The sequence below is a fragment of the Lipotes vexillifer genome, unplaced genomic scaffold, assembly GCF_000442215.2.
Source record: "Lipotes vexillifer unplaced genomic scaffold, Lipotes_vexillifer_v1.1 scaffold920, whole genome shotgun sequence".
NCBI classification, from domain to species: Eukaryota; Metazoa; Chordata; class Mammalia; order Artiodactyla; family Lipotidae; genus Lipotes; species Lipotes vexillifer.
In genome coordinates this window covers 840723-868655 of record NW_006783413.1, presented here as the reverse complement: position 1 = coordinate 868655, position 27933 = coordinate 840723, and the positions used below count along the sequence as shown (strand labels likewise).

Genomic DNA, 27933 nt, shown 5'->3' with positions numbered 1-27933 from the left:
CTCCATCCACCCCCTCCAAATCCCTACACGATGGCTGTGGCTGCACGACTCACGGTATGGAGGAGCCTGCCCCATACCATAGCCTCTGAACCCCTACTCTCAGCCTGGCCCTAGCCCACCCCCCATGCCACCATGGTCTCTTCACTTCCTCACTTCCTGAGTCCCACCCTCACCACCCTAGCCTCTGGAACTTGGAGGCGGGAATATATTCAGGGGAGTTAGTCAGGAGCCAGCGTACCTGTGGAGTTTCTCCTCACAGAGTCTTTGGCCCCTTAACAGGCAGATACCATGGTAACCCACCTCACAGCCTTTGACCCTGACAGCACTGGGCAGCAGGTGTGGCAGGATCTACTTCAGGATGGACAGCTGGACTCCCTCGCTGGTGATGGGGGGTCTGACAGGGAGGTGGTGGGAAGAGAGGTTGTCCCTATCTTGGGAGCAGGGGTGGAAGGCCTGGTAATAAGCAGGCTTTATTCCCATGTTAGGGACCCCTGCGGCTGAAGGGGGTGCCTGTGCTGATTCATCTTGCGCTTCTCTCAGGCCAAAGCCTCCCCTCGCAGAAAGGAGTAGGCATCGCTGGGGCAGTGTGTGTTACGGGCAAGCTGCCACCTCGAGGCCAGTGCCGCTTGGAGTTCTCACTGGCTTGGGACATGCCCAGAATCATGTTTGGAGCAAAGGGCCAGGTCTACTACAGGTGATGGGAATGAGAGAGCACAGGGTCTGTGGTGCTGGGGCTGTGAGCTGGAGCCCACATTCTCATCCCTCCTCTTTCTCTCCACCCCAGGCGGTACACAAGGTTCTTTGGCCCAGATGGTGATGCAGCACCCACCCTTAGCCACTATGCACTGTGCAGATATGCAGACTGGGAAGAGAGGATCTCGGCTTGGCAGAGCCCGATATTGGATGACAGGTGCCAATGGGGCCCATCTCTTGCCTTTCTCCCAGGCACTCACACCTCAACTGGGACTCCTTGATTCAGTCTCCACCCACCAAAGTCAGCAGAGTTGGGCTGGGATTCACTTGGGACCCCTACTCTGCCGAACCCCAGAATCTGTCTTTTCCTGGGAGGTCCACACTCACTGGACTGTTCCCTCCTCCTGACTCCCCAGATCCTTGCCTGCCTGGTACAAATCTGCGCTGTTCAATGAACTATACTTCCTGGCTGATGGGGGCACAGTATGGCTGGAAGTTCCTGAGGACTGCCTACGAGAGGAGCCGGTGGGGAGCATGTGTCAGCTCCGCCCCCTCCTACGAGAGTATGGTCGATTCGGCTACCTTGAAGGTATGGGCCGCTGGTGTACGCAGTATGGCAGGCCATATCCATGAGGCCAGTCGGTGCCCTGCCCCCAGGTGGGATGATGGGTTTTGCCTATCCCAGGGGACTGGTTGGGATGAGGGGTAAGTGTCAGGTATGGAGTGTGACAGTGCCCCACCCCCAATGCTAGAGCAGCAGCTAGGCAGGGCAATATGAAGGAGCAGCAGGAACCCTGGCAACAGTGTGTCTCCCTCATTCCTCCAGGCCAGGAATATCGCATGTACAACACATATGATGTCCACTTTTACGCTTCCTTTGCCCTCGTCATGCTCTGGCCCAAACTCGAGCTCAGCCTGCAGTATGACATGGGTGAGGGTCCCTTTTGTGCCTCTTCCGCCCTCTTAGCTCCCCACGTCCCTGAACCTTTGTGGTCCCTCACACTGTCTCTTCCACCCAAACATAATGTGGATCCTGCTTATTGGTTCCCCTCTGGAGTCATACACACACAGTTCTGTGCCCTACCCCAAGCCTACCCATTCCCTGCCCCGCGCCCCCCGCTTGTGTATCTGCTCCCCCAGCTCTGGCCACTCTCAGGGAGGATCTGGCACAGCAACGGTACCTGATGAGTGGGATAATAGCACCTGTGAAAAGGAGGAACGTCGTGCCTCATGATGTTGGGGATCCAGGTAAAAGTCCCTCCCCCACAAGTGAGCTTCTGTTCCTCAATTTTTGCACCCTCTACCCTACCCTACAGTGCAGATGAAACAGGTTTTCTCCCCTCCCCAGATGATGAGCCATGGCTCCGGGTCAATGCATATGTGGTCCATGATACGGCGGACTGGAAGGACCTGAACCTGAAGTTTGTGCTGCAGGTTTATCGGGACTATTACCTGACGGGTGACCACTGCTTCCTGAGGGACATGTGGCCTGTGTGTCTGGTAAGGGATGCATGTGCAGTGGTCATGCCAGGGGCATGCTGCCTGGTGTTTGGGGAGAGCCCGGCTGGCTACTGTTGTCTTTTCTTAGCATCTAGGTCTTCAGTATCTTGGTCCCTCTCTAGGCCGTGATGGAGTCTGAAATGAAGTTTGACAAGGACCAAGATGGACTCATTGAGAATGGAGGCTATGCAGACCAAACCTATGATGGATGGGTCACCACAGGCCCCAGGTTGGGGGGTAGGGATTTCCAGGGGCCTGAGGTGGGGAACTGGGCATCAAGGGATTGTGGGCTTAAGGACGAGTGACTGCCTATTATTTCTACATGGGAGTGGCTAGAGCTGCCGGGCTAATTCCCTGAACCTGTGTCTCTGATCAGTGCTTACTGTGGAGGACTGTGGCTGGCAGCTGTGGCTGTGATGGTCAAGATGGCTGCTCTGTGTGGGGCACAGGAGGTCCAGGATAAATTTTCTTCCATCCTTAGCCGGGGCCAAGAAGCCTATGAGAGACTGCTGTGGAATGGTGAGGTGGGGGATCCTAAGGAATCTTAAGGCAGCTCTGGGGAGGCAAGGAGCCTTACTCTGTCCTCCTCCTCCTCCAGGCCGCTATTACAACTATGACTGCAGCTCTCAGCCTCAGTCCTATAGCATCATGTCTGACCAGTGTGCTGGCCAGTGGTTCCTGAGGGCCAGTGGCCTAGGAGAAGGAGACAGTGAGGTGAGAGACTAGTAGGAGGAGGAACCAGAGAGGAAGGTAAGGGTTTTCCCTGGAGGTGGGAACCAAGTTTAAGAGACTGTGTTTCTTCCCTTGCCCCATTAGGTATTTCCTACCCGACATGTGGTCCGTGCTCTCCAAACTATCTTTGAATTCAATGTCCAGGGCTTTGCAGGAGGGGCCATGGGGGCTGTGAATGGAATGCAGCCCCATGGTGTTCCTGATAGATCCAGTGTCCAGTCTGATGAAGTCTGGGTGGGTGTGGTCTACGGGCTGGCAGCCACCATGATCCAAGAGGTAATTCACTCCCTTCCCCAACTCTCTGCCATCTGTACCTTGGCCTAGCAAACTTCCTCAGCCATCAAACTTCTGTACAGCCTAATTCAATGTCATCTTATCCATCCAGAGAGCCTCCCCCTTTTCCCTGGCATGCATTCTATCTCCTGCCTTCAGGCTTCTGCCTGTGAGTCAAGTTTATCTCCCCCACTGGCTGAGGGCACAGACCCTATTCTGCATCTGTCCAGCTGAAATAGCTACTCAGAGGTTGCCAAGTAATATGACTGCCATCTCTCCCGACAGGGCCTGACTTGGGAGGGCTTCCGGACAGCTGAAGGCTGCTACCGTACTGTGTGGGAGCGCCTGGGCCTGGCCTTCCAGACGCCTGAGGCGTACTGCCAGCAGCAGGTGTTCCGCTCGCTGGCCTACATGCGGCCGCTGAGCATCTGGGCCATGCAGCTGGCCCTGCAGCAGCAGCAGCATAAAAAGGCCCCTGGGCCAATCGCCAAACAGGACACGGGACTAAACACCAGGCCCAAACTTGGACCAAAGGAAGCCGTGGCAAACCCAAGCCCAGAGTGCACCTCGTGAACTGTGGAAGGAGGCGCTAACAGCCCAGCCTTCAGCCTGGCCCTTCCTCCTCCTCCACACCCGCCCCCACTCTCCTGCAGCCCTGAGCCACCAGGACAATCATGCCCTCCCTTCTCCCCACCCAACCGCGCCAGTAAAGAGGGGTTGAGGGTGACCCATGCATCAGAATCACTTATTTATTTCTTTCTTCACCCCATCCCCTCACTGCATGAAGTGTTCAAGGAGGTCAGTTGATTCCCCCAGGCCCGTTCATGGGGTGACAGACATACATGGGTACAAATAAAAGACCCAGAAAGCCAGTAAGTGTGGTATGTTTGAGTCCTCAGGCTTCCTGACAGGGCACCAGGACCTGAGGCGAGCCCCCTCCCATCCCTTTTCCTCTGAACACACACTGGGGGCAGCAGACCATGACTGAGGCCCCCACGTCCTTACACCTAGCCTGAATATCTGCCCGGCAAGATAACAGACGTGGAGCTGTGGGTAGAGAGCCATCCTCCCTCACTTGTGAGATTTGCATGCAGGGGAGAGATGGGACCTGGGCAGGAGGACGCTGAGAAACTGTCAGGCAGTGGCAACTTCAGGGGAGGCTCTGCACTAGGAGCTTGAGGCATGTGATAGAAGAGGCAGCAAGAATTGCTAGGAGCCTGGAGCTCATGGTCCAAGCTGTCCTTTGGTACTTCTGACTGCAGGGCAGGCAGCTCCAGCTGGGGAGGGTCCTCGCTGGGGAGGGCACGAAGTTGGCGGGACAACACTGAGGAGACAAATGCCGTTCAGGGCAGGCTGGGCTTCTCCCCTAGCCCTTTCTTAATGGTATTCTCAAGGATCTCACCTCCACGCTCAGCTGGCAAGCTCCCCCTTGTGTCTGACGAGTACATCACAGGTACGAAAAGGAGACAGAAAGAGAACAGCAGGATCTAGAGCACAGGAGAAAAGAGATGAAGAAGGGCTTTGCATTGCACCCCTATCCCTGCCACCTGAGAAGAGAATCTCTCCTTCCATCACCATCCTCACCAAGACACAGGTGCTGCCGCTGCTGGCTTTGTTTGCTGTCTGAATCATGATGGCCTGGAGTCTCCTCAACTGATCCAAAAGGGACCTAGAGGAAGAGAGGGGACAGACAGCAGCCCCTGGCCTGGCACCCTGACATACAACAAAACCCTCCTGTTAAGTTCATCCCCTCCACCTGTGCACTGGATCCTCTCTTACTTTTGGACCTATTTTTGCAAGTGATCTCTTCCTCTCTGTGAACAAAATGCCTGACCTCACTAAAACAAACACACACGTCTCTGCCCTGATTTAAACTCCTTTTGCAAACCCCTTCAGTGGTTCTACACTGCCTGATCAGCTCTGCACACAATCCTCACTAGGGATTATACGTTCTCTACCTTCCAGCCTAACTAACCCGTGTTAGGGTTCCAGCCAGACTAGACTATGCTGTGTTCTGCCTAGAATGCTCCCCACACCTCCACCCCAGAATCCTATCTACTATCAAATGCCATCCGCCACATGAGGTCTTTCTTATTTCCTCCTTTCTCCTTCTTGATACTTATCCATAGTTACTTGTAAATTTATTCCCTGCTACTATGAGCTTCTTAGAATCAGAGACCCACTAAAGGCCAAGCACCAGACCTTACACGTGGAAGCTGCCTAGTTAGAAATCAAGTGTGGAGCAGGAGAAAGACTGAGACAGTACTAAATGGGAGGGATGAGAAAGGACTGATGTTGAAGAGTTGCTTACAGATTCTGTTCCTCCAGGAGCTGTACTTTGTTCTGTAGCTCCAGATTCTGGGCTGTGTATTTCAGGACCCTGGAGGAATAACAGGGATGTGGGGGCATGGCCTGTATCCTCCCTTAAAAAACCTAACACTTCCAATTACCTCTGTTCTCCCCACCCCTGAGTCCCACTCCCTTTTATACCTGCTCTCTAAATGCCCCACATACACCTTCTTCTTCCTGCGGCTCTCTTGAGCAGACTTTTTGTTTCGAATCTTCCTCCGCACTCGTTTCAGAACTTGTTCCTCCATCTGAGAGAAGACAGGAAAAGGGGTATCATCCGAGGAACATTAGACCAAAGAGTTTGAAGGCAACTGAGTTCGATCTTCCCAATGTAGAAATTCCTTCTACAGCTTCCCTGACCAACAGGCACTCTGCTTCTGTCTGAGTGCCTCCGAGGACCAGTCGTTAATGCCCTCACAAGCCAAACCACTGTAACAATTTTATTAGCTAAAAAAAACCTTCCTTATCGTGAGCCAACATCTGCCTCTATTATTTCTACCTATTGGACTTACCTAGCACCTGATCTCTGGGGCCGTAATAGAACAAAGGTCTTTAGCTATTTAAAAGCACTTGACATTTCTTCAGAGTTTAAAAAAAACTGGGCAAAAAACAACTCATCATCTTATCTACTCTTCGCAGGATGGACTGCATCCTCTTAATATCTGTCAAAGATCTGGGCTCAAAACTGGACACTAAGATGCTTTCTGGTCAGTAAAAAGGAGAGCAAGATGGTTACTGCCCTACTAGCAGCAACGCTGTTGGTTTACTGGTATTCGATGATACAGCTTCCAAACTCCATTCACTTTCTTAGTAGCCATATCACACTGTTGACTCAACCCGTACTTTTTTTTTTTTTTCGCAGCTTGTGGAATCTTAGTTCGCCGACCAGGGATTGAACCCTGGCCCTCGGCAGTGAAAGCACAGTCCTAACCACTGGACTGCCAGGGAATTCCCTCAACTTGTACTTTTTTTTTTTTTTTTTTTTTCAGTACACGGGCCTCTCACTGCTGTGGCCTCTCCCGTTGCAGAGCACAGGCTCCAGACATGTGGGATCTTCCCCAGACCGGGGCACGAACCCGTGTCCCCTGCATTGGCAGGCAGACTCCCAACCACTGCACCACCAGGGAAGCCCCAACTTGTACTTTTAAGAATTAAAATTCTTTTAACCTTTCTGTTAATAAACATTGATTTCATCACAGTATCACAATGCTGTGCATGTGAAGCCGCCACTCCCTGCTTGAAAATCGGAATTTTACACTTATTCTTGTTATACTACTCAATCCAGCCTTGATGAACCCTAATACTTAATTCTACTATTCAGCTATAGGTAGATTAACGTGAAACCAATGAAATATAAGTGTCAGGGACCCATGCTTGCACAGTACTTTCCAAATCCCTTTACTAATATTACCCGGATAATTTTGAATTCTTACTTAAAAAGAACACCAAACTTTGTACAAGCCCTGCAAAACCACCATCTGCCCTTGCACCCAGCACACTAACTACATGCTCCAGCTTCCCAGTAATAACAAATGTGCTAATCTCTCACCTCAGTTCTTTTTCAAGTTACTGATATAAAATTAACAGAAGTGGCCTACTTGGGACTCACAACCCTCCTCCAATGGGAGTCTTACCTTAGTGAGAGGAAGCGTCCCAGGCAGGGTAAGCCCCTCCTTCTCCAAGAGCCTCTTCTCCTCCTCAGTCAGTATTAGCCTAGCAATCCCCTGGGGTTCCTGAGAGGTGGGCAGCAGAGTTGCAAAGGGATGTCAGAAAGGAATGGGGAATCCTGCCGCAATCCGTGCAATGCGGGGAATAATCCTCCTGTAAATCAAGTCAAGTACCTGCTCTGCCGGCTCCTCCACATGCAATGGAGTCATCTGAGCCTCCTCTTCTCCATATCTCTCAGTATCTGAAAAAGGGAAAGTATGAATAGTCAGGCCCGGGAGTCCTCTCCTCCCCCAAAACTTCACTTATTTCAGACTTACCTAGATCTATAGAGACATGCTCCCGTGAGAGAGAATAGGTGTGATCATGGTGGACAAGACTGGGGTTAGAATTGCTGAAAACGGTCAACGATGCTGGGGGACTCGGCAGGCAGCTCAGGAAATCCTCTACGTCCCAATTGCTCAGAGCCTGCACAGGGTTCAGATTAACAGGCTTTAACCTATCACCTCCCACTGCCTCAGGGACACACCCCACAACCAGCCCCGGGCCTCCCCGACTCAGACCCCTACCCACCTCAAAAAGTGGCAGCTCCCAACCCAGCGGAGCCTCTAAGGCCTCATCGGGCGCCGCCACCAAACCTCCGCTTTCCTCTAGCAAGAAGCCCAGCAGGTCATGGTCACCTGGGTCCAACGCCAGCTCCATATGAGACATCTACGGAAAGGATGTGCAGAAACGCAGGAGTTCACCCCTCCACCCGGCCCCAATCCCCAACCCTACGCGCGACCCGGACCGTCAGTCGACCCCACCTATAGGCTCCTCAGCGGGGTTTTCCTCCTAGGTGCTAGCAGGGTCTCTGAAAACGGACCCGCCTCCCAGACTCGATTCCCCGCAACTTCCAACACAACACAAGTGACGCACCTACCCGAGAGGCATTCCGGGACTTGGAGTTCCCCCCGACGCGGAAGCGGCGTCGGTGCGCGCCACGTCCCGGGCGCTATGCAAATAGAGGGTACGTGCCTGCCGCCCCCTCACTCCCTGGGGGCGGGCATTCTGGGGAACCGCCCTCGCCTTCTACCCGGGCTAGAAGAAGGAAGGATTAGAGCCCAAAAGGGAACTCCGGCCCAGTTCGGGCGTTTTCTCTGGCTGCGCCGCACCCTCGCTTCCTGCCGGGGAGGGGCTGCCGGTAGTCGGCGGGCTCCCGAGCATCGAGAGCTGGAGCCAGAGCAGCTTCCTGCAGCCCCCGCGACCATAGAGCGCGGGCCCAGGGCGCCGCCCGCGGGTGGGGGACGTTCCCGGGACGGAAGTGGCCGAGAGAGTGTCGAAGAGAGGGCGAGGCCGGAGCCTGAGAGCCGCCCGGAGAACGAGAGGGTTAGCGGACCAGCGGGCGGGGCACAGAGCCGGGCAGCGCAGGTAGGGAGGACCGGGCGAGCTGGGGCTTCAGGGTGGGGCTGCGAGGCCAGGTCCGGGAGGCGGGTGGGCGGGCGGGCCCGCTGACTCTTCTGTTTCTATTTCGGGTCCTGTTGGAGAGGTCAGCGCGTCCAGTGTATCTCCGCTTGTGCTCGGAATTAAATAGGCCGTTTTTCGAGAGCCAGGCCCTTCCTGGGAACAGATGAGTTTGGGGGAGGTTGAGGAGTGGGTGGCAGTGTGGCGCAGGGCGGGGATCGGCTTTGAGGTTAGTTGATAGCGGGTGAGTAGGAACACATTGGGTGAGTTGCGGATTAGGTGGAGTTGGGTTTAGGAGTTAAGGTCAGCTTTTGGAGTTATAAAACCGGGGTTAAAATTTAGATTTATTAGTGTGAGTCAGGTGCGTTTTGTGTAAGTGAAGTTTGTATTAAGAGCATTATTTTGTTTTCTAGGATGGCCAACATAAGTCAGAGTTCAGGGTCAGGTTAAGGGTCACCAACAGGAGCTAGGTTAGAAGTCCAGTTTTAGGGATTAGAGAAGGTTAGCATAGTCAGTATTAGGGATAAACAGGGAAGGCGTGAATCAGGAATCAAGTGACAAATGAGCTTTAGGTTTAGGGGTCAAGATTTAGGGTTAAGGTCGGGATTTGGTGCTAAAGGTAAAAATTAGATCAAAATTAGGGATCAGGGATTGGATTCAGGTGTGTGCTAAGAAAGGGATGAGTGTCAAAGCCAGTACTGGGAATCAGGAGACAAATTAGGGTCAGGGTTAATGTTAGGAATCTTGGGCAGTTTTCGGTGTTGTAGTTGAGGTCAGGGTGGTTGATCTCGGGCAGGTAAAATTTAAGAGATTGGCAGTAAGTAGATGCCCCTGTTTTGCGGGGAGGGCTCTTATGCCTCTGTAGTCACAGGGGCTTCTTTGGCCCAGAGAAATGACAAACTAATTTCAGGCAAGGGTTCTGGGCTTCAGCTAGAATTGCAAGCATCTGGGATTCCAGCTTCATTCTACTGTCTAAGCCTAGGGCTCTTGCTGTGACCACCACAGTTGAGGGACACGGGTTCCTGGACCGTGTTGTTTAAAAGATAGGAGGTGGGAAAGGGTTAGAGACTCAGGAGGTGTACAAGGCTTAGTAACGAGTGGGGGACTGCCTAGGGGAGATGGGATGGTGATTAAGGGGGAAGCAGACCAAGGAAACTGCTCCCATGGGAGAAGGGGTTGGCTTAATCCTCTGAAAGTTCAGCCCTACTGCCTTCCTCTTCCCTCATTCCCTGGATATTAAACCTTCCCCTCCACCTCTCCTCCCTGGCCCTGCATTTCACACCCTTCAGGCCTACCCACTTACAGAATACTTCCCTTGCCTTTAATGCTCCCGTGTTGTTCACCTTACCATCCGTTCTCAGTGTCAATTCTGCCTCCCCACCCCTGAATCCGCACATCCTTCTCTCGTGCACATCTGAGCTTTCCCATCATTTTAAAGCACTCTCCCACGATTTTCACCCACTCATTCAAGTGCATACCTCCTGGTCATCTGCTGAATACCCCACCACCAGTGCAACACTACTGCCAAGTCTTTACGGTCCCTGCTATGTGCCATTGCCTGATTCTAAGCCTCCTTAATTTCTTGGTCCAGTTATAGATCCCCTTCCCCCACTGCCCCAAGAGAAAAGAGGAAATGAGACCCAAAGAGGAAACTGGATCTTGCTGATCCCACGCCCAGCCAGGCCACTGACCACACCCCCATTTCACTCCCAGCCTGACCCTGCCACTGACCACAACACTATCCCCTACCCAGCCTGACCCAGCCACTGGCTGCATCCCATTCCCCTCAACTCCATCTTTACTTAGACACTGCCAACGTCCCTTCACTCTCCCCCGCCATCCCACTAATGTAGCCTAATTTAGCCACTTACCACATCTCTTCTCAACCTCCTGCAGCCTGACTTGGCCTCGGACCTCACTCCATCATTCCCTGTTTTAGCCACCATCCACATAATTATTCTTACTCTTCCCCCAGCCTGATCCAGTGACTAACTATAGATGTATTTTTCCTACTGTTATCTTCCCCAGTCTTTCTTTACACTTTGTCTTCCCCATTTCCAGCCTGATAGAGTCACTAACCCCATCCCTTCTGCCCCTACTTGGCTGCTAACCACATCCCCTAACTGCAGCCTCATCTTCACATTCTCAGCTCCATGTGCTCCTTTCTTTCCCCCTTTCCCAGTTCCTTGCCTAAACTCAAGCTCTCCCAGCCACTCTGAGTGCCTACTGATGACGCGAAGCAATGGGACCCCAGCCTGACTTTGGGCCTTGGTTCCTGAGGGCAGACTGTGTCATCAGGTCCTGTCAGTTTTACCTCTTAAAATTTGTAATAAGTGATGTCCTCCTCTCCACCATTCTAACTCTGGCTTCATTACCTCCCACTTGTGCTAATGCAGTGTCTTTACAACCAATCTCCAAGGTAGATGCCAGAGTTATTTTCCTAAAGTTTAGTTCTGATTATGCCCCTTCTCTGATCAAAGCCTCCCTTTGCCTCCTGTTGCCCTCCGGTAGGTGAAATTCCACATACTCCTGCTGAGTTCTCCCCTGCCTTTCCACCCTAACCTTGACTTCCCCATCACTGCTCACTTGCAGGTACCCTGTGCTTCAACCAGCCTGCCTCCTCACTTCCCTGAATGCCCCTCCGTGATTTCCTGCTTCTCCACCTTTGCTTATGCCTTTCTCTCTGCCTGGAATGCCACCCCTGACTCATCTCCGGCTGGCTGGAATAGTGGCGAGAGCTTGGGCTTCGGAATCAGAGACCTGGGTTTGGATCCTGGCTTCACAACTTATTCGTTTGTGTGACTTATTAGCTGTGTGACTTGTTCAAGTTAAACACTCGAACAAGTGCTTAACTTCTTTGAGCCTCAGTTTCCTAATCTGTAAAAATGGAAATACCGACACCTACCTTGCAGGATTGCTGTAAGAATTAAATGAAATTATGTACACAAAGCAATTGACATATAGTCAATAAAAGATCATTGTTATTTTTTATTATCTTTATTTTTTTAAATCCTAACTTCAAATGACGCTTTTCGTGAAGACATTTTAGTCCCCCTTCCCTGACCTAAAGGGATCTTTCCCGTGAGCACATACCACCTGGTTCTTACCACATCCTGCCTTCTGTAACTTTGTATGTAGCTCATCCACTCTGCTGACTGGGAGCCCATTGAGGGCAGAGGCTAGGGCTTACCCGCCACTGAAAGTTTGGCCCAGGGCCTTCCCATAACACGCCCTCGAAAATGCTCACTGGATGGATGGAAGGAGAATGTCTGTGTAACGAGAGGAGAGGTGTTGGGGCCGAGTGCTGTGTGCTTGCCGATAGAGGTGTTTTTGTACGTCCCAGCTGTGTGCATGGGGTGGAGTCCATGGGAAGATGACGTGGTTGTGATGGATCTATGTAGGGCTGTGTGTTTGAGATAATGTGTATGTAGAGACTGTGTAAGTAGCTTTGTGGGAAAGAGCTCCGTGCATAGGCTGGGGTACATCTAGGGAGAATGAATATGCATGGATCTGGATGTAGGTGGGGAAGGGTCATGCTGGGGGAAGTCAGGTCCAGCCCTTCAGCTGCCCAGTCCAGCCCTAAATGAGCCTCCAGCAGCCTGAGGCCGGATATGTCAGTCTCACCCACAACCCTCCCCTCCCTCTCAGCGGTTACAGACTCAGAGGCCAAATTTGGTAACAGACTGAGTGTTACTCCCCCAGCCCTCTTACATTCTGACTCTGTCTTCAGCTTTCTCTCTCCCTTTGTCCCTCTCTGTAACTCCCTGTCTTTCTGCAGCTCCCTTTGTGGGTACCTGCTCTGACTGTATTCTCTATGTACCCCAAATTCCTTACCCCCAGTACATTTACATTCCATTCCTTGCTGGGATTTGACCTCCTGTCCTCTATTCCCCCCCACAATTGCCCAACTCCTCTGGAATGTATCTCAGGAATGTCTTGAGGGAGGAGGAGTTCTCTGGGAGGGGGACACGGAGGGGGGGCATTGTTGCTGTTCCATAAAACATGATAGAAAGGGGAGCAAAGTTCTCAGGCCGGAACAGGAATTGGATAGCTTCTCCCCATACTTCCAGGAGCCTGGTTCTATGCTATCATCGCCCCCAACTCGCTCAGTTCCCTTTCCTCCCTCACCCTCTTGTAGCCATGTGGATGTCCACTGAGGACCAGCCTGAAAGTGAGGGTAGCCATGACTCAACTCCCTTATCGGGGTCTCACCAGAGGTTTCCGTGCTTGAGGAAGAAGGGGGTGTCCGTATGTCCGCAGGAAATGGGGGGAGACATGCAATTTCAGCTTAGGGTCTAAGGTCTTTTCAGTGTGCCCTCAGCTTTGCAGACCTTCCAGCGACCCAACAGCCAGGTCTGTCCAGCTATGGGGAGAGGTGCTCCAGGAATGGGGAGGGGAGTAAAAACCTAGTAGCGGGGAGACTGGGAGAGTCCGCTCTTGGGAGTAACGATAGAGGACGAGCTGTGGCTGTTGCTTTTTTGAGACTCTGTACTATTTATAAGGTTAGAAATTGTCTATCATATCCCTGGTCCAGACCTTTCCCACATCTGCCTCCTGCCTCCTGTTTCTACCTAGATTTTCAATCCCTCCTAATCTCTTCACCCTCCAAAAACATACCCCTTGCCAAGTTCCCTGATCCTCAGCTGCTGTTTCCTAACACTCCCACCTCTGCTTCCAGCCTTCTCTCTAGTCTGCTTTCTCCCCTTTGGGGCTAGCAGTTTGTAGAGAGGGCAATGGGCAGCCTGGATTTGCTCACTCTCTTAGGTAAGAGGCACCAATCTCTGTGCAGAGCTGGGTCACATCATCAGCTGCTAGGCAGACGTGTGGTGTGGTACACTCTGCACTGCCTGCCGCCTCCACTGCCGGGAGGGCTCGGTGAGACTGGTGTCCCCAGCCACAATGAAAATACTGTCAGGAGAGGCAGCTGAGATGGAGGGCAGAGTTTCAGAAGGACTAACTGAAGATGAGAGAGCATAGGAGGAGTTACAGTGAGAACTCGGTAGTAACTTGGTGACTTAGAAGGAGCAAGGACTGAGTTAGAAGAACTGGGCTCTTTCTCTGACCTGCTTTGAAACACACACACACAGAGACACACACACACAGAGACAGACAGACACACACACACACACACACACACACACACGGTCTTTCTCTGACCTGCTTTGAAACACACACACACAGAGACACACACACACAGAGACAGACACACACACACACACACACACACACACGGGCTCTTTCTCTGACCTGCTTTGAAACACACACACACAGAGACACACACACACAGAGACAGACACACACACACACACACACACACACACACACGGTCTTTCTCTGACCTGCTTTGAAACACACACACACAGAGACACACACAGAGACACACACACACAGAGACAGACAGACAGACACACACACACACACACACACACACACACACACACGGTCTGATTCCCCTTCAGCAAAATTAAAGAGTTCATTAGATCACTTCTGAGATCCCTTTGGGTTAGAAAATCATGATTCTAGCTTGACTGCTGGGAAACCAAACATGGGCCAAGCTCCTCTGGGAGGCCCCCAGCACGTCAGGTTAGAGGAAAGCTGAGACAAGTGGGCCTGGATGGATTGAACAGCAAGTGTTTGGCCTCCCTGCCGAACTAGCTAGAGACAGTGTTTGCAGGTCTCAAGAGCCCTTGGGGATTATCTAATATAACGTCTTCATTCTGCAGAGGAGGAGGCTAAAGCTGTGAGAGGGAAGATCATATGATGAGTCAGGGCAGAGCTCTGAAAATTCCAGACAGGAAGAAGCCAGCAGGGTATAGTAAGAGACAAAGAGGGAAGAAGACTGAACCAGGAAGGATGAAAACAGGGCAGAGGCGGGGCTGGGAAAGGAGGTGAGCAGGGACAAGGGTAAGAGAGAAACACTTGGAAGAAAAAAGGGAGGCACAGATTCCAGTGCTGGGGGCGGGGCGGTGTCCTCGGGTAACACTGCGTTTCAGACCTGCTTTTGTAACTTGCAGACCAGCCTCTCCTTCAGATGTCTTAGACACCTTAGGCATCCATCTGATGCAACTCATGTTTCATTCTTTAAAATTATAAAATAAAACAAAACCAACTTCACTGCTATCTGCTTTGGTGACTCCCTTTCCTGGGGCTCCATCTGGGGGGCCTCCTCTCCTCCAACAAGGGTGTATTCTAATGCCCTGATGCCATAGGTCAGGTATAGCCAGGCTGGAGAGGAGAAGCCGCCACCATGGTTGCACTTTCGCTGAAGATCAGCATTGGGAATGTGGTAAAGACGATGCAGTTCGAGCCGTCTACCATGGTGTATGACGCCTGTCGCATCATCCGTGAGCGGATCCCAGAGGCCCTGTCTGGCCCTCGTGAGTCTGACTACCCAGATGGCTGGGGCGGGAGTCCTTGGTCCCTTCTCATTCCCAGGCTCTTGGCCTTGGGGGATGACTTTGTTGTCCCCAAGGCTTTTCATCTCTCAGGTCTGTGCTCCTTGGTTCCCTCCCTCCCCTTTAGGCCCCAGATCACTGAGAAAATAATAAGGGGCAGTGGTGCAGCCATTCAGCCACATTGGGGTCCTTATAAGTCTGAGGTGATCCATCCTCTCTTTTAGCCAGCGACTTTGGGCTATTTCTGTCAGACGATGACCCCAAAAAGGGTATATGGCTGGAGGCCGGGAAAGCTTTGGATTACTACATGCTCCGAAATGGGGTGAGTATGACTTCATCAAGGACCACCAATATCCTCTTCCATCACTTCCCTCCTTCCGCTTCCTATTTTCAACACCCGCATCTGTTGTCTCTGACCTCCCCTATGCCTTCTTTCTATTACAGGCAGTCATAATACCCTGCTTTTGAGCGAGCTACCGTAGCCTTCCTTTTAGTAATCTACTTTCCTCCTGCCTCTGGGTGCCTAGAAAGGAAGTAATACCTTTAGCTTAAAGTGGGCCCCTGCCTCCTATTCCTGCCCCAATAGGACACCATGGAGTACAGGAAGAAACAGAGGCCCTTGAAGATCCGTATGCTGGATGGCACTGTGAAGACTGTCATGGTGGACGACTCTAAGACCGTCACTGACATGCTCATGACCATCTGTGCCCGCATTGGTAAGGGGTTAGTGGGGCCAGAGGCTCAGGGGGAGGCCCCAGCTCTGCCGGAAGACCTGGCTGCAGTGCCTGGGATGCTGCCAACCCACCCCCTCCCCCAGGCATCACCAACCATGATGAATATTCACTGGTTCGAGAGCTCATGGAAGAGAAGAAGGAGGAGGTGACAGGGACCTTGCGAAAGGACAAGACACTGCTGCGAGATGAAAAGAAGATGGAGAAGCTAAAGCAGAAATTGCACACAGATGACGAGCGTAAGCAGAAAGGGACAGAAGAGGGCATTCGAAACAAGCAGGGTGGCAGGGGCAGCCGTTTCTGTGTTATTTACTGAATACTTGCTTTTGCAAGGCACTGTTTAAACACTGGGGATGCATCTGTAGTAAAACAAAGTCCTACACTCACGGAACTTAACGTATTAGTGAGAGAGGGTAGGAAATGAAGAAACAAACAAAAAGCCAGAGATTAGATGGCATAGGGGCTCTAGGGGCTTGACATTGAGGGGACTCTCTGTGTCCCAGTGAACTGGCTGGACCATGGCCGGACGCTGAGGGAACAGGGAGTGGAGGAGCATGAGACGCTTCTGCTCCGGAGGAAGTTCTTCTACTCAGACCAGAATGTGGACTCCCGGGACCCTGTCCAGCTGAACCTTCTCTATGTGCAGGTAGGGAGAGGACTTGCCTGGCATGGGGTGGTAGGGAGAGAGGCAGAAGCGCAGTGGGGGTATCTCTGTACCCCAGACAACATTCGCCTCCTTTCGCTGTGCTCTGCAGGCACGAGATGACATCCTGAATGGCTCCCACCCTGTCTCCTTCGACAAGGCCTGTGAGTTCGCTGGCTTCCAATGCCAGATCCAGTTTGGGCCCCACAATGAGCAGAAGCACAAGGCTGGTTTCCTCGAGTGAGTGACCCTCATCCCATACCCTGTCAGGGTCCAGGACCCCCTGCCACTTGGTCCCAGCACAATGGGCCTGTCTCCATCCCAGACCTTCTCCCCTATTTCCTCTTCTCAGGTCCCAGGGTCTGACCCATATGGGTACCTTTTCAGCCTCCATTGTCCATTTGTCTCCTCCCTGGCCTCATGTGGAATATAAATGTAGTCCAGAATCTCTGCCCCTGCCCCCTACTTCTGAAGTAAGCATGTAACTTTTCTGAGGTGCTCTGAAGAATTGTACTGCAATAGCCAGAGGGAAACTACACTTTCGTCACAGGGAACATCAGATTTCACAAGTCACAGGTCTCATCCACTGGTGTTTCTCAGAATATCTACAGTTTGGTGTGGCTTTCTCAGCTTCCTACAAGCATGGTCATCCTTCTCGTGAGCTCCTTCTGCCCTTGGTCCCCTAAAATTATGCTCTCGACCCTCTTTTCCTGAAGGAATGAGCCTCCAACTCAAGTTTCTTAGTCTCTTTCCTTGTAAGGAGAGACACAGGCTGTATTCAAGAGTTAGTACTAAGTCATCTCAATTTCAGGGACAATCCAGACTCTAGTCCCTTGAGTCTTCTTTCTCCCCAAAGATAATACTCTCCTAGACATTTCCTTACAACCCTAGGCCCACAGTCCATGGCCCACATAGCCCTGATGCTGTCCACTACATGCTGACCCTCCCTTTTCTGGTGTAGCCTGAAGGACTTCCTGCCCAAGGAGTATGTGAAGCAGAAGGGAGAGCGTAAGATCTTCCAGGTGAATGGGGATGGGGAAAGTGTTTGGGATGACCCGGGAGCTTTGCTGCTTAATCCTACTGACTAAATGGACCCCCGCCCCCTCCTTATCACCCCTACCCTGCTTCCACCCTCCAAGCTGTTCTCCCACCCCACCTGCACCGAGAAAGCAGAAGACCTGGGCTTCTGGTCTCCACCTGCACACTGCATCTGCTGTGGAACTCAGTTCAGTAATCTTGTTTTCTTTTCTTTACCTCTAACACGGGATAACTATCTTCCCTGAGTAGGATTGATAGGGGAGTCAAACGAGGTAGTATGCCTAAATCACTGTGAAGAGTATATATCTTCGTACAGACGGAAGGTGTTATCCCCACTCTTTGAACCCTCAGCCCAAAAGGCCTTGTGTTTGACCTTCTGCTTCTTAACCATCCTTTCACGTCTACAGAATGTCTGCAAGTTCCTTAACTGTATCCCTCGCTTCTTGAATAATTGCTTCTGCATATCCTTTATCAGCCCCATCCCCTCACCTTCTCATTTTTTATAGCCTGCATCCCCTAACTTTTCCTCTGTTCCCATCATGCTCTCCCATCATAGTTCACATCCCAACTTAACTCCTCATCTGCGATATCATCCTCCCCACATTTTGCTAAATGTTTCCTCATTTCATACTCGAAGGCACACAAGAACTGTGGACAGATGAGTGAGATCGAGGCCAAGGTACGCTACGTGAAGCTAGCCCGTTCCCTCAAGACGTACGGCGTCTCCTTCTTCCTGGTCAAGGTGGGTTACAGATTCTTCTCTCTGCCCGCCCTTACTTCCACTCTTACCCTTTCCTCGCTGAGTCTCTAACCCTGCCCCTAGTCACATTTCCCGTTGTTCCCCAAGAATTTCATTCTCTTCCTTGTGAAAACTTGCCCCTTTGTCGGTTCTCCACCATCATTTCCCTCCTTACCCTGCATTTTCCTTCCCTTTCCCTTTATCCTAACATAGCCTTGTCCCGGGTCCATCCATAGACACCCTGGTTTAGCTCTCCTGCCCACCTCAGCACCCCACTGTGGTCTGGATCTGATCCCCTGACCAATAATAGCAACGACAACCTCTGCCCCACAGGAAAAGATGAAAGGAAAAAACAAGTTGGTGCCCAGGCTTCTGGGCATCACTAAGGAGTGTGTGATGCGAGTGGACGAGAAGACCAAAGAGGTGATCCAGGAGTGGAACCTCACCAACATCAAACGCTGGGCTGCCTCTCCCAAGAGCTTCACCCTGGTGAGCTGGGGTCTCGGGGGAGAAAGGGCTTTGGAGTTTTCAGAGAAGGGGCAGCCACAGAGGTCTCCCCCACACCCCTGCTCAGGGGTAGGTGCACTGAATCCAACTCCAGAAAAAAGGAAAACTTTGGAACTATTGCAGGAACATGGAATTAGAATAGAGGGGAAACCCCTGGAGAATGAGGGAAGCTTAAATGAAACATTTTTTTAAAATCAACAGAACAAAACTGTAACCAGCAAGCTGAGATCACAGGAAACTTGGGGAGAGGGAAGAAAAAGGTGACAGAAAGAAAAATAAGCCTCCCCCTCTTTCAGCAACAGCTATTTACAGTAGTTTCCTCCTCTAGCTTTATGTTTTTGCATTGTGAATTGAAAACTGATCCCACCTTGAGGAAGTGCCCCACTGAGAAGGGAAATTAGTAAAGGTGGTTTTTCCATTTTGGGTACTAGTACTAATCCTTAACTATGGTCATTTAATGATAAATGATAAATGTGTCCTCCCAGTTCAGGGTGAGAGAAGAGAGATTTCCTAAATGCCACACATTTGAAACTGTAGCATAAAGAGCACTTCTCAGAAGTAAAATATTTCCCTCCAAGGAAAATAAAGAAATAGGAGATTGAAGAAAGGCTGTTGTCCTAGAGGCTCTTGGCACGGGGCGGGGAAGCGCCCCTCATCAGCTCGACCTTGGGCTCCCGCCCCACCCTTTCCCATCCTGGGTGGATTCAGCCTTTCCCACTGAGTCCCCACCTTGTCCCCCTAGGATTTCGGGGACTACCAAGATGGCTACTACTCGGTGCAGACTACCGAGGGGGAGCAGATCGCACAGCTCATTGCTGGCTACATCGATATCATCCTTAAGAAGGTGAGCACTGCCTGACCCCCACCTTCTCCTTCTCCTCCCTTACCTTGTCCCCAAGCCAGTCCTTTAGAAATGGGGACCCAAGTTCCGGAAGATGGCTGACTGCAGAATGAAAAGGCTGCCTTTTCCACTTGCCTCTTCTTTAACTCTTGTTCTTTTTTTCTCCCTACAGAAAAAAAGCAAGGATCACTTTGGACTGGAAGGAGACGAGGAGTCTACTATGCTGGAGGACTCGGTGTCCCCCAAGAAGTACGAGGGGAACTGGGCTGACCCCATCCCTCGGGCAGGGAAGGCAAGGCATGACCCCAAGGACTGTGGGAGGTGGGGAGTCCTTAGGATGCCTCTAACCAGTCGCAGGCTGTGGTGAGACCTCACTCACCGCCCAGACCATAGGACGTGCGGAGGCGGTAGAGCCGGGTGGGAAGGGATGAGAGGAGGAGGTCCTCGGAGTGCTCCCCATACGTCCCCTCTCTAGGTCAACAGTCCTTCAGCAGCAGTGTAACCGGGTGGGGAAGGTGGAGCATGGCTCCGTGGCCCTGCCAGCCATCATGCGCTCTGGAGCCTCTGGTCCTGAAAATTTCCAGGTGGGCAGCATGCCACCTGCCCAGCAGCAGATTACCAGTGGCCAGATGCACCGAGGACACATGCCTCCTTTGGTAAGAGTGCCCCCACTGCCGCCACAATTCCGGGCCTAGCCCGCCTTGGCTGGGCCTAGCCAGGAGTTCGGCAGTCTTTCCCGTGTCCCTGTTTGTCTCCTCGGCCTCAGGTTCTCTTTTGCCTTCTCTCTCCTCTAAGTGTTCCCTGTTACTTCTCTCTTTGTCTCATAGACGTCAGCCCAGCAGGCACTCACTGGAACCATCAACTCCAGCATGCAAGCTGTGCAGGCTGCCCAGGCCACTCTGGATGACTTTGACACTCTGCCCCCTCTGGGCCAGGATGCTGTGAGTATGGGACGGAGGAGAGGCCGATGGTGCTGAAGCTGGGACTCCAAGGAGCAGGGTTGGGGTTAACTGCAGCAGAGCAGATCCTGAGGTTTGTTCCTCTTTTCTCTCAGGCCTCGAAGGCCTGGCGTAGGAACAAGATGGATGAATCAAAGCATGAAATCCACTCCCAGGTAGACGCCATCACAGCCGGTACTGCCTCCGTGGTGAACCTGACAGCAGGTAGGCTGGATGCCCAGCCCTCTGTGTGCGGTGGCGGAGGGGAGGGTGAGCATGTGCAAGCATGAGTGTGACTGGCTCAGTGTGACTGCACCTTGACTCACAGAAGGGACTTTGTGTGTACGTCTCTCTCAGGACGTGTGTGTGACTAACTGCCTGTGACTGGCCTTCTCTTCTTCCTTCCCCCCGCAGGGGACCCTGCCGAGACAGACTATACCGCAGTGGGCTGTGCAGTCACCACAATCTCCTCCAACCTGACGGAGATGTCCCGTGGCGTGAAGCTGCTGGCTGCCCTGCTGGAGGACGAAGGTGGCAGTGGCCGGCCCCTGCTGCAGGCAGCGAAGGGCCTGGCGGGGGCGGTGTCAGAACTGCTACGCAGTGCCCAGCCGGCTAGTGCCGAGGTCAGGGGCCAGGGGTTGGCACTAGGGAGAGGGGAGGGTTTGAGCCCAAGGAGGAGGGGGTGGTCCAGGTTGCGGGATGGAAGGGTGAGACCCATGGGCGTGTAGGACCCGTGGACATGTGGGCAGGGATTAGGCAGCTTCTGACTGGTGTTCACTCTCCACAGCCCCGTCAGAACCTGCTGCAAGCAGCTGGGAACGTGGGCCAGGCCAGTGGGGAGCTGTTGCAGCAAATTGGGGAAAGTGATACTGACCCCCACTTCCAGGTTGGTGACTTACCCAACCCCCAGAACCCCAGCTTCTAGGAGGTAACCTCTGATCCTGAATCCAGCTCCAGTCCTGCTACTGTAAATTGATCCCTCAGAGCCAACCTGAACCTCTGTTTCCAAGGATGACACTGGGAACCCCCAGTCCCTTTTTTGGGGATAAGAATTCAGAACCCCTGAATCCAAACTTAACCTATTAGTTCACCCTTGGCCCTTATTGGTGATATGTTTTTGGCTGCCTGTCATCTTTCCCGTATGTAGCCCTCACCCCAACTTGAGGGCATCTTGAACCCCTGCTTCCAGTCCTGTGGACCACACACCCAGAGGACGCTGTTCCTCTCGCTCCCCCTTCCCACCCCATGCCCGTCTCCTCAGCTGACTTGTCATCCTGGATTTCCCATGCAGATCTGTGCGCCCAGAGGGGCTGGGGTTCCATCTCCCCCCGATCCCCCCACGGTAACGGCCTCTGGCCTGGGCCTTCCCAGCTTTGTCCTCTCTGAGCCGCATACACTCGCTCTGCCCCCTCCCCTGGCCTCCTGGGGGAGCAGAACATGACGGGAGCTGGGGAGGCACGGCACAGGCAGGACTTGAGAAAATGGGGTCCGAAGGGTAGTACAGGGACTTGTTCCCAAGACTCCAGGGTGACTGCTTCCAACCAAGATTGAGAACAAATGGAGAAAAGACGCTGGGGGTGGGAGGGACCCCCTCCCTCCCTCCATCCCATTGTAACAGCGCTGCCCACCCTCCCTCCCCATTGCCGTCCGAGTGTATCCGCCTCATGCGTTTCTCCCTTTGGTGTAGACACTTTCTCTCGGTGTGGGTTTGTTCCTTGGTGGGGGGTTCTGTCCCACTTGGTGCTCAAGGCAGGGGCTTGGGGTAGGTTCTGGTTGCTTCTGCACACACTGTTCTGTGATTGGAGTCGGTGGGACTAATGAAACAGCTTATGCCTCTGAGAAGGGTCCGTGGATCCTAAGCTGGATCTCAGACCATGCTGACTGCTGTTTTCTCACAGGAGGTGCTCATGCAACTAGCCAAGGCCGTGGCAAGTGCTGCAGCTGCCTTGGTCCTCAAGGCCAAGAGTGTGGCCCAGCGAACAGAGGACTCAGGGCTTCAGACCCAGGTTATTGCTGCAGCAACACAGTGTGCCCTGTCCACCTCCCAGCTGGTGGCTTGTACCAAGGTGAGCCCCAAAGGTTGCTGCAGCCTGTGCCTAGGAGTGATGCTACCACACACACAAGAGCCTCTCATTTTATCTTTTTGGCCCCCAAGGCCTCACTACCCAACCTAATAACTATTGTGAACACCACAGACACCCCTACCTCACGACTCCTTTCCCTCGCCTACATCTCTGACACTCACTTTGCCCACAGGTGGTGGCTCCTACTATCAGCTCCCCTGTCTGCCAAGAGCAGCTGGTGGAGGCCGGACGACTAGTGGCCAAAGCCGTGGAGGGCTGTGTGTCCGCCTCCCAGGCCGCCACAGAGGATGGGCAGCTATTGCGGGGAGTAGGAGCAGCGGCTACAGCTGTCACGCAGGCCCTGAATGAGCTGCTGCAGCACGTGAGGGCCCACGCCACAGGGGCTGGGCCTGCTGGCCGCTATGACCAGGCCACTGACACCATCCTCACTGTCACCGAGAACATCTTTAGCTCCATGGGTGATGCTGGTAAGGACAGCCCCCTGGGAAGACAGAATCCCAGTGAGGTTCCCCGAGTCCACCGGAAATTCCCTTGCAAACCCATCACCCCCCCACCAAGGACTCAGCACAGTGGGCTGGGTGTTTAATCTCTGAAATCTCCAGTTCCCCATCTGTTAAGCAGGAATATGATATCCGCTCTGCCTTCCTTGGTGTATTTAAAGAGCATACCAACGTGTACACAAAAATAGATGGAAAATGATGATATTAAGAGATAGCCATCCCCATTCTACTCTCTAACCCTCAAAGTCCTTCACAAAGAGTCTCATCCTCTCAAGACTACTTATGGAAAATCCCCATTGGAGACTGCCCCCCCCCGCCCCTCCCCCCATCAAAACGCACCAGGAAATCTGTTCCTTTCCAAGATCCTAAACCCAGGAAACAGTAACTCCAGGGAAATCACTTCAAGAACTTTTGTGTCTCCTTACTGTCCCTAAAAGCCCTACCTACCTTGCCTGCATCACTTTCCTCCACCCCCAACACCCTCTCAGTGTCTCTGGCTCCCTTCTCTGACTGTGCCTACGCTCTCAGGTGAGATGGTGCGACAGGCCCGCATCCTAGCCCAAGCCACCTCTGACTTGGTCAATGCCATCAAGGCTGATGCCGAGGGGGAGAGTGATCTGGAGAATTCCCGCAAGCTCTTAAGTGCCGCTAAGATCCTGGCCGATGCCACAGCCAAGATGGTGGAGGCTGCCAAGGTAGAGAGCCTTCTGTGCAGACCCCCCAGACTGGGCCCTGTAGGGAAGTAGAAGGGTCCAGATAGTCACCCTCATTTATGGGAGGTGAAAAACAGAAGATACAAGAGAACAAATACAGGAGCACTGAGGAAATAAATGCGCCCCTAGGCAGTGAGTGGATGACGCCAGGCTTCCAGCCAGTGTGACCCCCAGAGTCCTTGCTGACTGATAGGAAACTGTACCCTTTTTCTTCCTCTAAGTCCAAGGCTTGCGGTTCCTACTTTGCCTTACTTTGCTGCCACCACCTGTCTGCTTCCTGGATCCTTCTGCTTCCTGGTCTGTGAATGCACGTGGGCTTTCAGTCCCAGGGGATCCGCTGCTAGCAGCACAGAGAAAGACAAGGCAGTGGGACACAGGGACACAAGGGTGCAGAGGACTGTCAGGAAGAAGCCAATAGATTCCCAGGCTCCCTGGGCTCTGGGGCTCTTCAGTTTGCAGGAGTAACCAGGGCCCCTGAGATCCCTGTTCTAAACTGCATCCTTCTTGTCCCAGAGAGCCCTGCTCACCCCCATTTGCTAGTGGTGTTTTGTGGGGAGGGGGGAAGAAATATGGCCGCTTCCCCAGAGAGGGGAAGCAGAAACAATTCTACCCAAGGAAGGGATTTCAGCATCCCAGACGGAAGCCAGAGCCCCTTTAGGCTCCCCTTTTGCCTGCCTGAGGTAGCTCGTCTCAACTATGATTACCTTTCAGTGGGGGTAGTTAGAAATGACTTCAGGAAAATACCTCTGAGTTTGGAGGGGTCAGGGAAGAGCTTTTTTAGGGTCCACAGGGACGCAGGGTGGTAACTGTCTCCTCGCCACCTCTCAGGGAGCAGCCGCCCACCCTGACAGTGAGGAGCAGCAGCAGCGGCTGCGGGAGGCAGCTGAGGGTCTCCGCATGGCGACCAACGCAGCTGCACAGAATGCCATCAAGAAAAAGCTGGTGCAGCGCCTGGAGGTAAGGCTGGGAACCAAGCCAGTGTAGGTGCTCTAGGAGGAATGAAACTGGAAGGGATGTGTGGGGACGCTGACGTTTCCTTGGGGGATAGCACGGGCAGGGTAAGCCAGGGACAGGGTGTAGGAATGTCTGGGCCTCGTCCTCACTATTCTGTCCTGAAAGCACGCAGCCAAGCAGGCTGCAGCCTCAGCTACACAGACCATCGCTGCGGCCCAACATGCAGCCTCCACCCCCAAGGCCTCTGCCGGCCCCCAGCCACAGCTGATGCAGAGCTGCAAGGTGAGACGCCAGGAAGCGCGTGGGGGCGGGAGGAGGCGTGGAAGATGGGGGACTTTTCCCCGGCCTGCAGAGAGGTGGCTCTGATGACATTTTCACCTACAGGCTGTGGCAGAGCAGATTCCACTGCTGGTGCAGGGCGTCCGAGGGAGCCAAGCCCAGCCTGACAGTCCCAGTGCGCAGCTAGCCCTCATTGCTGCCAGCCAGAGCTTCCTGCAGGCAAGGCACCTTCTGCTCACCACTCAGACCAGACCCTTCCCACTCCTCTATGAGACCTTTAGATTTAATCAGTTTAAATCCCTGCCAATAGTCTCTCTCCCAGTACTGAGCCCCAGTGCTCACCACATCCTGACCGTCATCAGTCCCTGTACCCAAGCCCAGAGGGCATGTGGTACACTTCATCTGCCCACCTGTTCCCCAACAGCCAGGTGGGAAGATGGTGGCAGCCGCGAAGGCCTCAGTACCAACAGTTCAGGACCAGGCATCGGCCATGCAGCTGAGTCAGTGTGCTAAAAACCTTGGCACCGCACTGGCTGAACTCCGTACCGCTGCCCAGAAGGTATAGGAGCTGGCTACCTTTTTGGAAGATGAGGGGGGAGTCCTAGGATGATGGAGAATCTGTTCAGAATATCCTAAAATGGGTAATTGTGTAACCTGAGGCGTGAGTGAGACACAATGTACCTCCTACACCTCAACCCCCACCCCCACCCCCCATATCTTTGTAGGCTCAGGAAGCATGTGGGCCTTTGGAGATGGATTCTGCTCTGAGTGTGGTACAGAATCTAGAGAGAGATCTGCAGGAAGTGAAGGCAGCAGCTCGAGATGGCAAGCTCAAGCCCTTACCTGGGGAGACGGTAGGTATTCGAAAGACCTCATTCTTACTCAAACCCTGAGGTCTTCCTTCTCACCTGTGCCCCAGAGCTGCCCAGAACCTTCATTCACACTGCCAGCTGTCCCTGAATAGCTTCTCAGCTTCCCTCTTTGCCGTTCCTCCTGCACCTGATCCCCTGAGTCTCCTCCTTCATCCCTAGATGGAGAAGTGTGCCCAGGACCTGGGCAACAGCACCAAAGCAGTGAGCTCCGCCATCGCCCAGCTGCTGGGGGAGGTTGCCCAGGGCAATGAGAATTACGCAGGTACGTGGACAGGGCTGGGAATGGGGCATGTGGTGAGGAGGATGGGGGAATGGGAGCTGTACGGAGGAAGCCACTGGCAACAGGGCCTGGCAATGAAGGTGCCTTTTCCCCTCCTTCCTCTCTCCTTGTTTCCCCAGGTATTGCAGCTCGGGATGTGGCAGGTGGGCTGCGGTCACTGGCCCAAGCCGCCAGGGGCGTAGCTGCCCTGACATCAGATCCTGCGGTGCAAGCCATTGTGCTTGACACAGCCAGTGATGTACTGGATAAGGCCAGCAGCCTCATTGAGGAGGCGAAGAAGGCAGCTGGCCATCCAGGGGACCCTGAGAGCCAGCAGCGGCTTGCGCAGGTCAAGTATTGGGACAGGGCCACTCCCTCCCTCTCCCCCAGATCCCATCAGAAGGCCCACCCTGACGGGGGAAGAGTCTCGTCGACACCGCAGCTCCTCTCTGGATTCCGCCCTTCCTTCTCAGTCTTAGTAGAAGTGTCTTAGCTAGACTGAGGCAGGGGCCTAGCTGAAAGCCACATTTGGGGAAGTTTGGTCACCATCACTTGATACCCTAACGTGATACCCTGGCCTATTCAGCTAAAACACCCCCTTTCTGCTTTCACTTTCAGAGTCTCCCATGGGTGGAGGAGGGGATCTCCCAGTTGTTTCCATTTTGGCAACCCCTGTCTCCTTTCCCACCTCAGGTGGCTAAAGCAGTGACCCAGGCCCTGACCCGCTGTGTCAGCTGCCTGCCTGGTCAGCGAGATGTGGACAATGCCCTGAGAGCAGTGGGAGATGCCAGCAAGCGACTCCTGAGTGACTCGGTAGGAGGACAGGGGTGTGGGGGGAACACAGGGAGGATGAAAGACTCCAAACTTCTACCTCTCGACCTCTCCTTGACCCTGACTCCCCAGATGTATCCCCTTTCATTGCCCCCAGGCTCTGTGCCCACCTCTCAGCTCTCCTTTACCAGACTCTCCCTCATGTCGTTTCCCGTCCTGGCACCTGACTTTGTCTCTGACCCTGCAGCTTCCCCCCAGCACCGGGACTTTTCAAGAAGCTCAGAGCCGGCTGAATGAAGCCGCTGCTGGGCTAAATCAGGCAGCCACAGAACTGGTGCAGGCCTCTCGGGGAACCCCTCAGGACCTGGCTCGAGCCTCAGGTCGATTCGGGCAGGACTTCAGCACCTTCCTGGAAGCTGGTGTGGAGATGGCAGGCCAGGCTCCGGTACGAAGAGGCACTGGGTCCTGTTCAAGGGTTAGATCAGAGGCATCTCTGTGACCAGAGAGTCCTCACCTGCTCCTGGCTCACTCCCCTCCCCAGTCTCTAGCAGTACTTGAGTGTCTGGGACAGAAGATCCCTTTTAGAGACAGATAAGAAAGGACTGGACAATGTGTTGACCTTCTTGCCTTCAACAGAGCCAGGAGGACCGCGCCCAGGTTGTGTCCAACTTGAAGGGCATCTCCATGTCTTCAAGCAAACTTCTTCTGGCTGCCAAAGCCCTGTCCACAGACCCTGCAGCCCCCAACCTCAAGAGTCAGCTGGCTGCAGCTGCCCGGTACGTAGGAGCTGGGAAGCCCAGCCCTAGAATGTTGAAGAGACTGGGGAGGGGACATCTCATGAGAAGTCCCTGGCTTAGGAGTTGTTCCAGGCAAAAGAGAAATGGCTAGAGACTTGCTACATGTACAGGACGCAGAAATGATGACCTTTGCACCCATTCACTGGACTTTCTCTTCCTCCCAGGGCAGTGACTGACAGCATCAACCAGCTCATCACCATGTGCACCCAGCAGGCAC

The 27933-nt window shown here is 53.3% G+C and overlaps 3 protein-coding genes across 4 annotated transcripts in view; 2 read left to right on the top strand and 1 right to left on the bottom strand.

The window, feature by feature from the left end:
* GBA2 (glucosylceramidase beta 2) overlaps positions 1-3771 on the top strand; it is a 10340-nt gene extending 6569 nt beyond the window's left edge. The window contains exons 6-18 of the mRNA XM_007455971.1: positions 11-54; positions 280-382; positions 541-694; positions 785-910; positions 1110-1282; positions 1520-1624; positions 1834-1941; positions 2042-2193; positions 2316-2422; positions 2570-2712; positions 2792-2907; positions 3010-3201; positions 3484-3771. Of these exons, the coding sequence (XP_007456033.1) occupies positions 11-54; positions 280-382; positions 541-694; positions 785-910; positions 1110-1282; positions 1520-1624; positions 1834-1941; positions 2042-2193; positions 2316-2422; positions 2570-2712; positions 2792-2907; positions 3010-3201; positions 3484-3771 (1811 nt within the window). The remainder of the gene's footprint in view (positions 1-10; positions 55-279; positions 383-540; positions 695-784; positions 911-1109; positions 1283-1519; positions 1625-1833; positions 1942-2041; positions 2194-2315; positions 2423-2569; positions 2713-2791; positions 2908-3009; positions 3202-3483) is intronic.
* A 146-nt stretch (positions 3772-3917) lies between these two features.
* On the bottom strand, positions 3918-8075 carry CREB3 (cAMP responsive element binding protein 3). 2 transcript variants are annotated; one of them, XM_007455969.1, is made up of 9 exons: positions 7786-8075; positions 7533-7704; positions 7389-7456; positions 7182-7271; positions 5689-5795; positions 5510-5578; positions 4783-4867; positions 4601-4685; positions 3918-4522 (listed from the first exon to the last, which is right to left on the bottom strand). In XM_007455969.1, exons 1-9 carry the CDS (start codon positions 7921-7923, stop codon positions 4206-4208), a joined length of 1131 nt encoding a protein of 376 aa, XP_007456031.1. In that variant the 5' UTR covers positions 7924-8075; the 3' UTR covers positions 3918-4205. The 2 variants fall into 2 exon arrangements, with proteins under 2 accessions (XP_007456031.1, XP_007456032.1); XM_007455970.1 differs by having other exon boundaries at positions 3930-4522; positions 7533-7680; positions 7786-8054.
* A 226-nt stretch (positions 8076-8301) lies between these two features.
* TLN1 (talin 1) overlaps positions 8302-27933 on the top strand; it is a 32701-nt gene continuing 13069 nt past the window's right edge. The window contains 31 exon segments of the mRNA XM_007455968.1: positions 8302-8622; positions 14870-15032; positions 15275-15372; positions 15637-15766; positions 15868-16020; positions 16285-16427; positions 16537-16664; positions 17386-17446; positions 18100-18204; positions 18535-18690; positions 19451-19552; positions 19722-19798; positions 20025-20205; positions 20377-20490; positions 20604-20712; positions 20902-21110; positions 21275-21373; positions 22386-22553; positions 22744-23038; positions 23600-23766; positions 24613-24741; positions 24904-25020; positions 25123-25236; positions 25442-25576; positions 25743-25871; positions 26049-26151; positions 26289-26497; positions 26842-26961; positions 27167-27364; positions 27556-27695; positions 27881-27932. Coding sequence (XP_007456030.1) covers positions 14903-15032; positions 15275-15372; positions 15637-15766; positions 15868-16020; positions 16285-16427; positions 16537-16664; positions 17386-17446; positions 18100-18204; positions 18535-18690; positions 19451-19552; positions 19722-19798; positions 20025-20205; positions 20377-20490; positions 20604-20712; positions 20902-21110; positions 21275-21373; positions 22386-22553; positions 22744-23038; positions 23600-23766; positions 24613-24741; positions 24904-25020; positions 25123-25236; positions 25442-25576; positions 25743-25871; positions 26049-26151; positions 26289-26497; positions 26842-26961; positions 27167-27364; positions 27556-27695; positions 27881-27932 — 4071 coding nt within the window. The 5' untranslated portion in view covers positions 8302-8622; positions 14870-14902.

Excerpts from the sequence above, each read along its gene's own strand:
- CREB3 (XM_007455969.1), bottom strand. The coding sequence starts at position 7,923 with ATGTCTCATATGGAGCTGGCGTTGGACCCAGGTGACCATGACCTGCTG. Across the intron at positions 7,272-7,388 it reads TGGAGGAGCCGGCAGAGCAG|GGGATTGCTAGGCTAATACT; the intron begins GTACTTGACTTG and ends CAGGAACCCCAG. Across the intron at positions 5,796-7,181 it reads GGACGCTTCCTCTCACTAAG|ATGGAGGAACAAGTTCTGAA; the intron begins GTAAGACTCCCA and ends GTCTTCTCTCAG.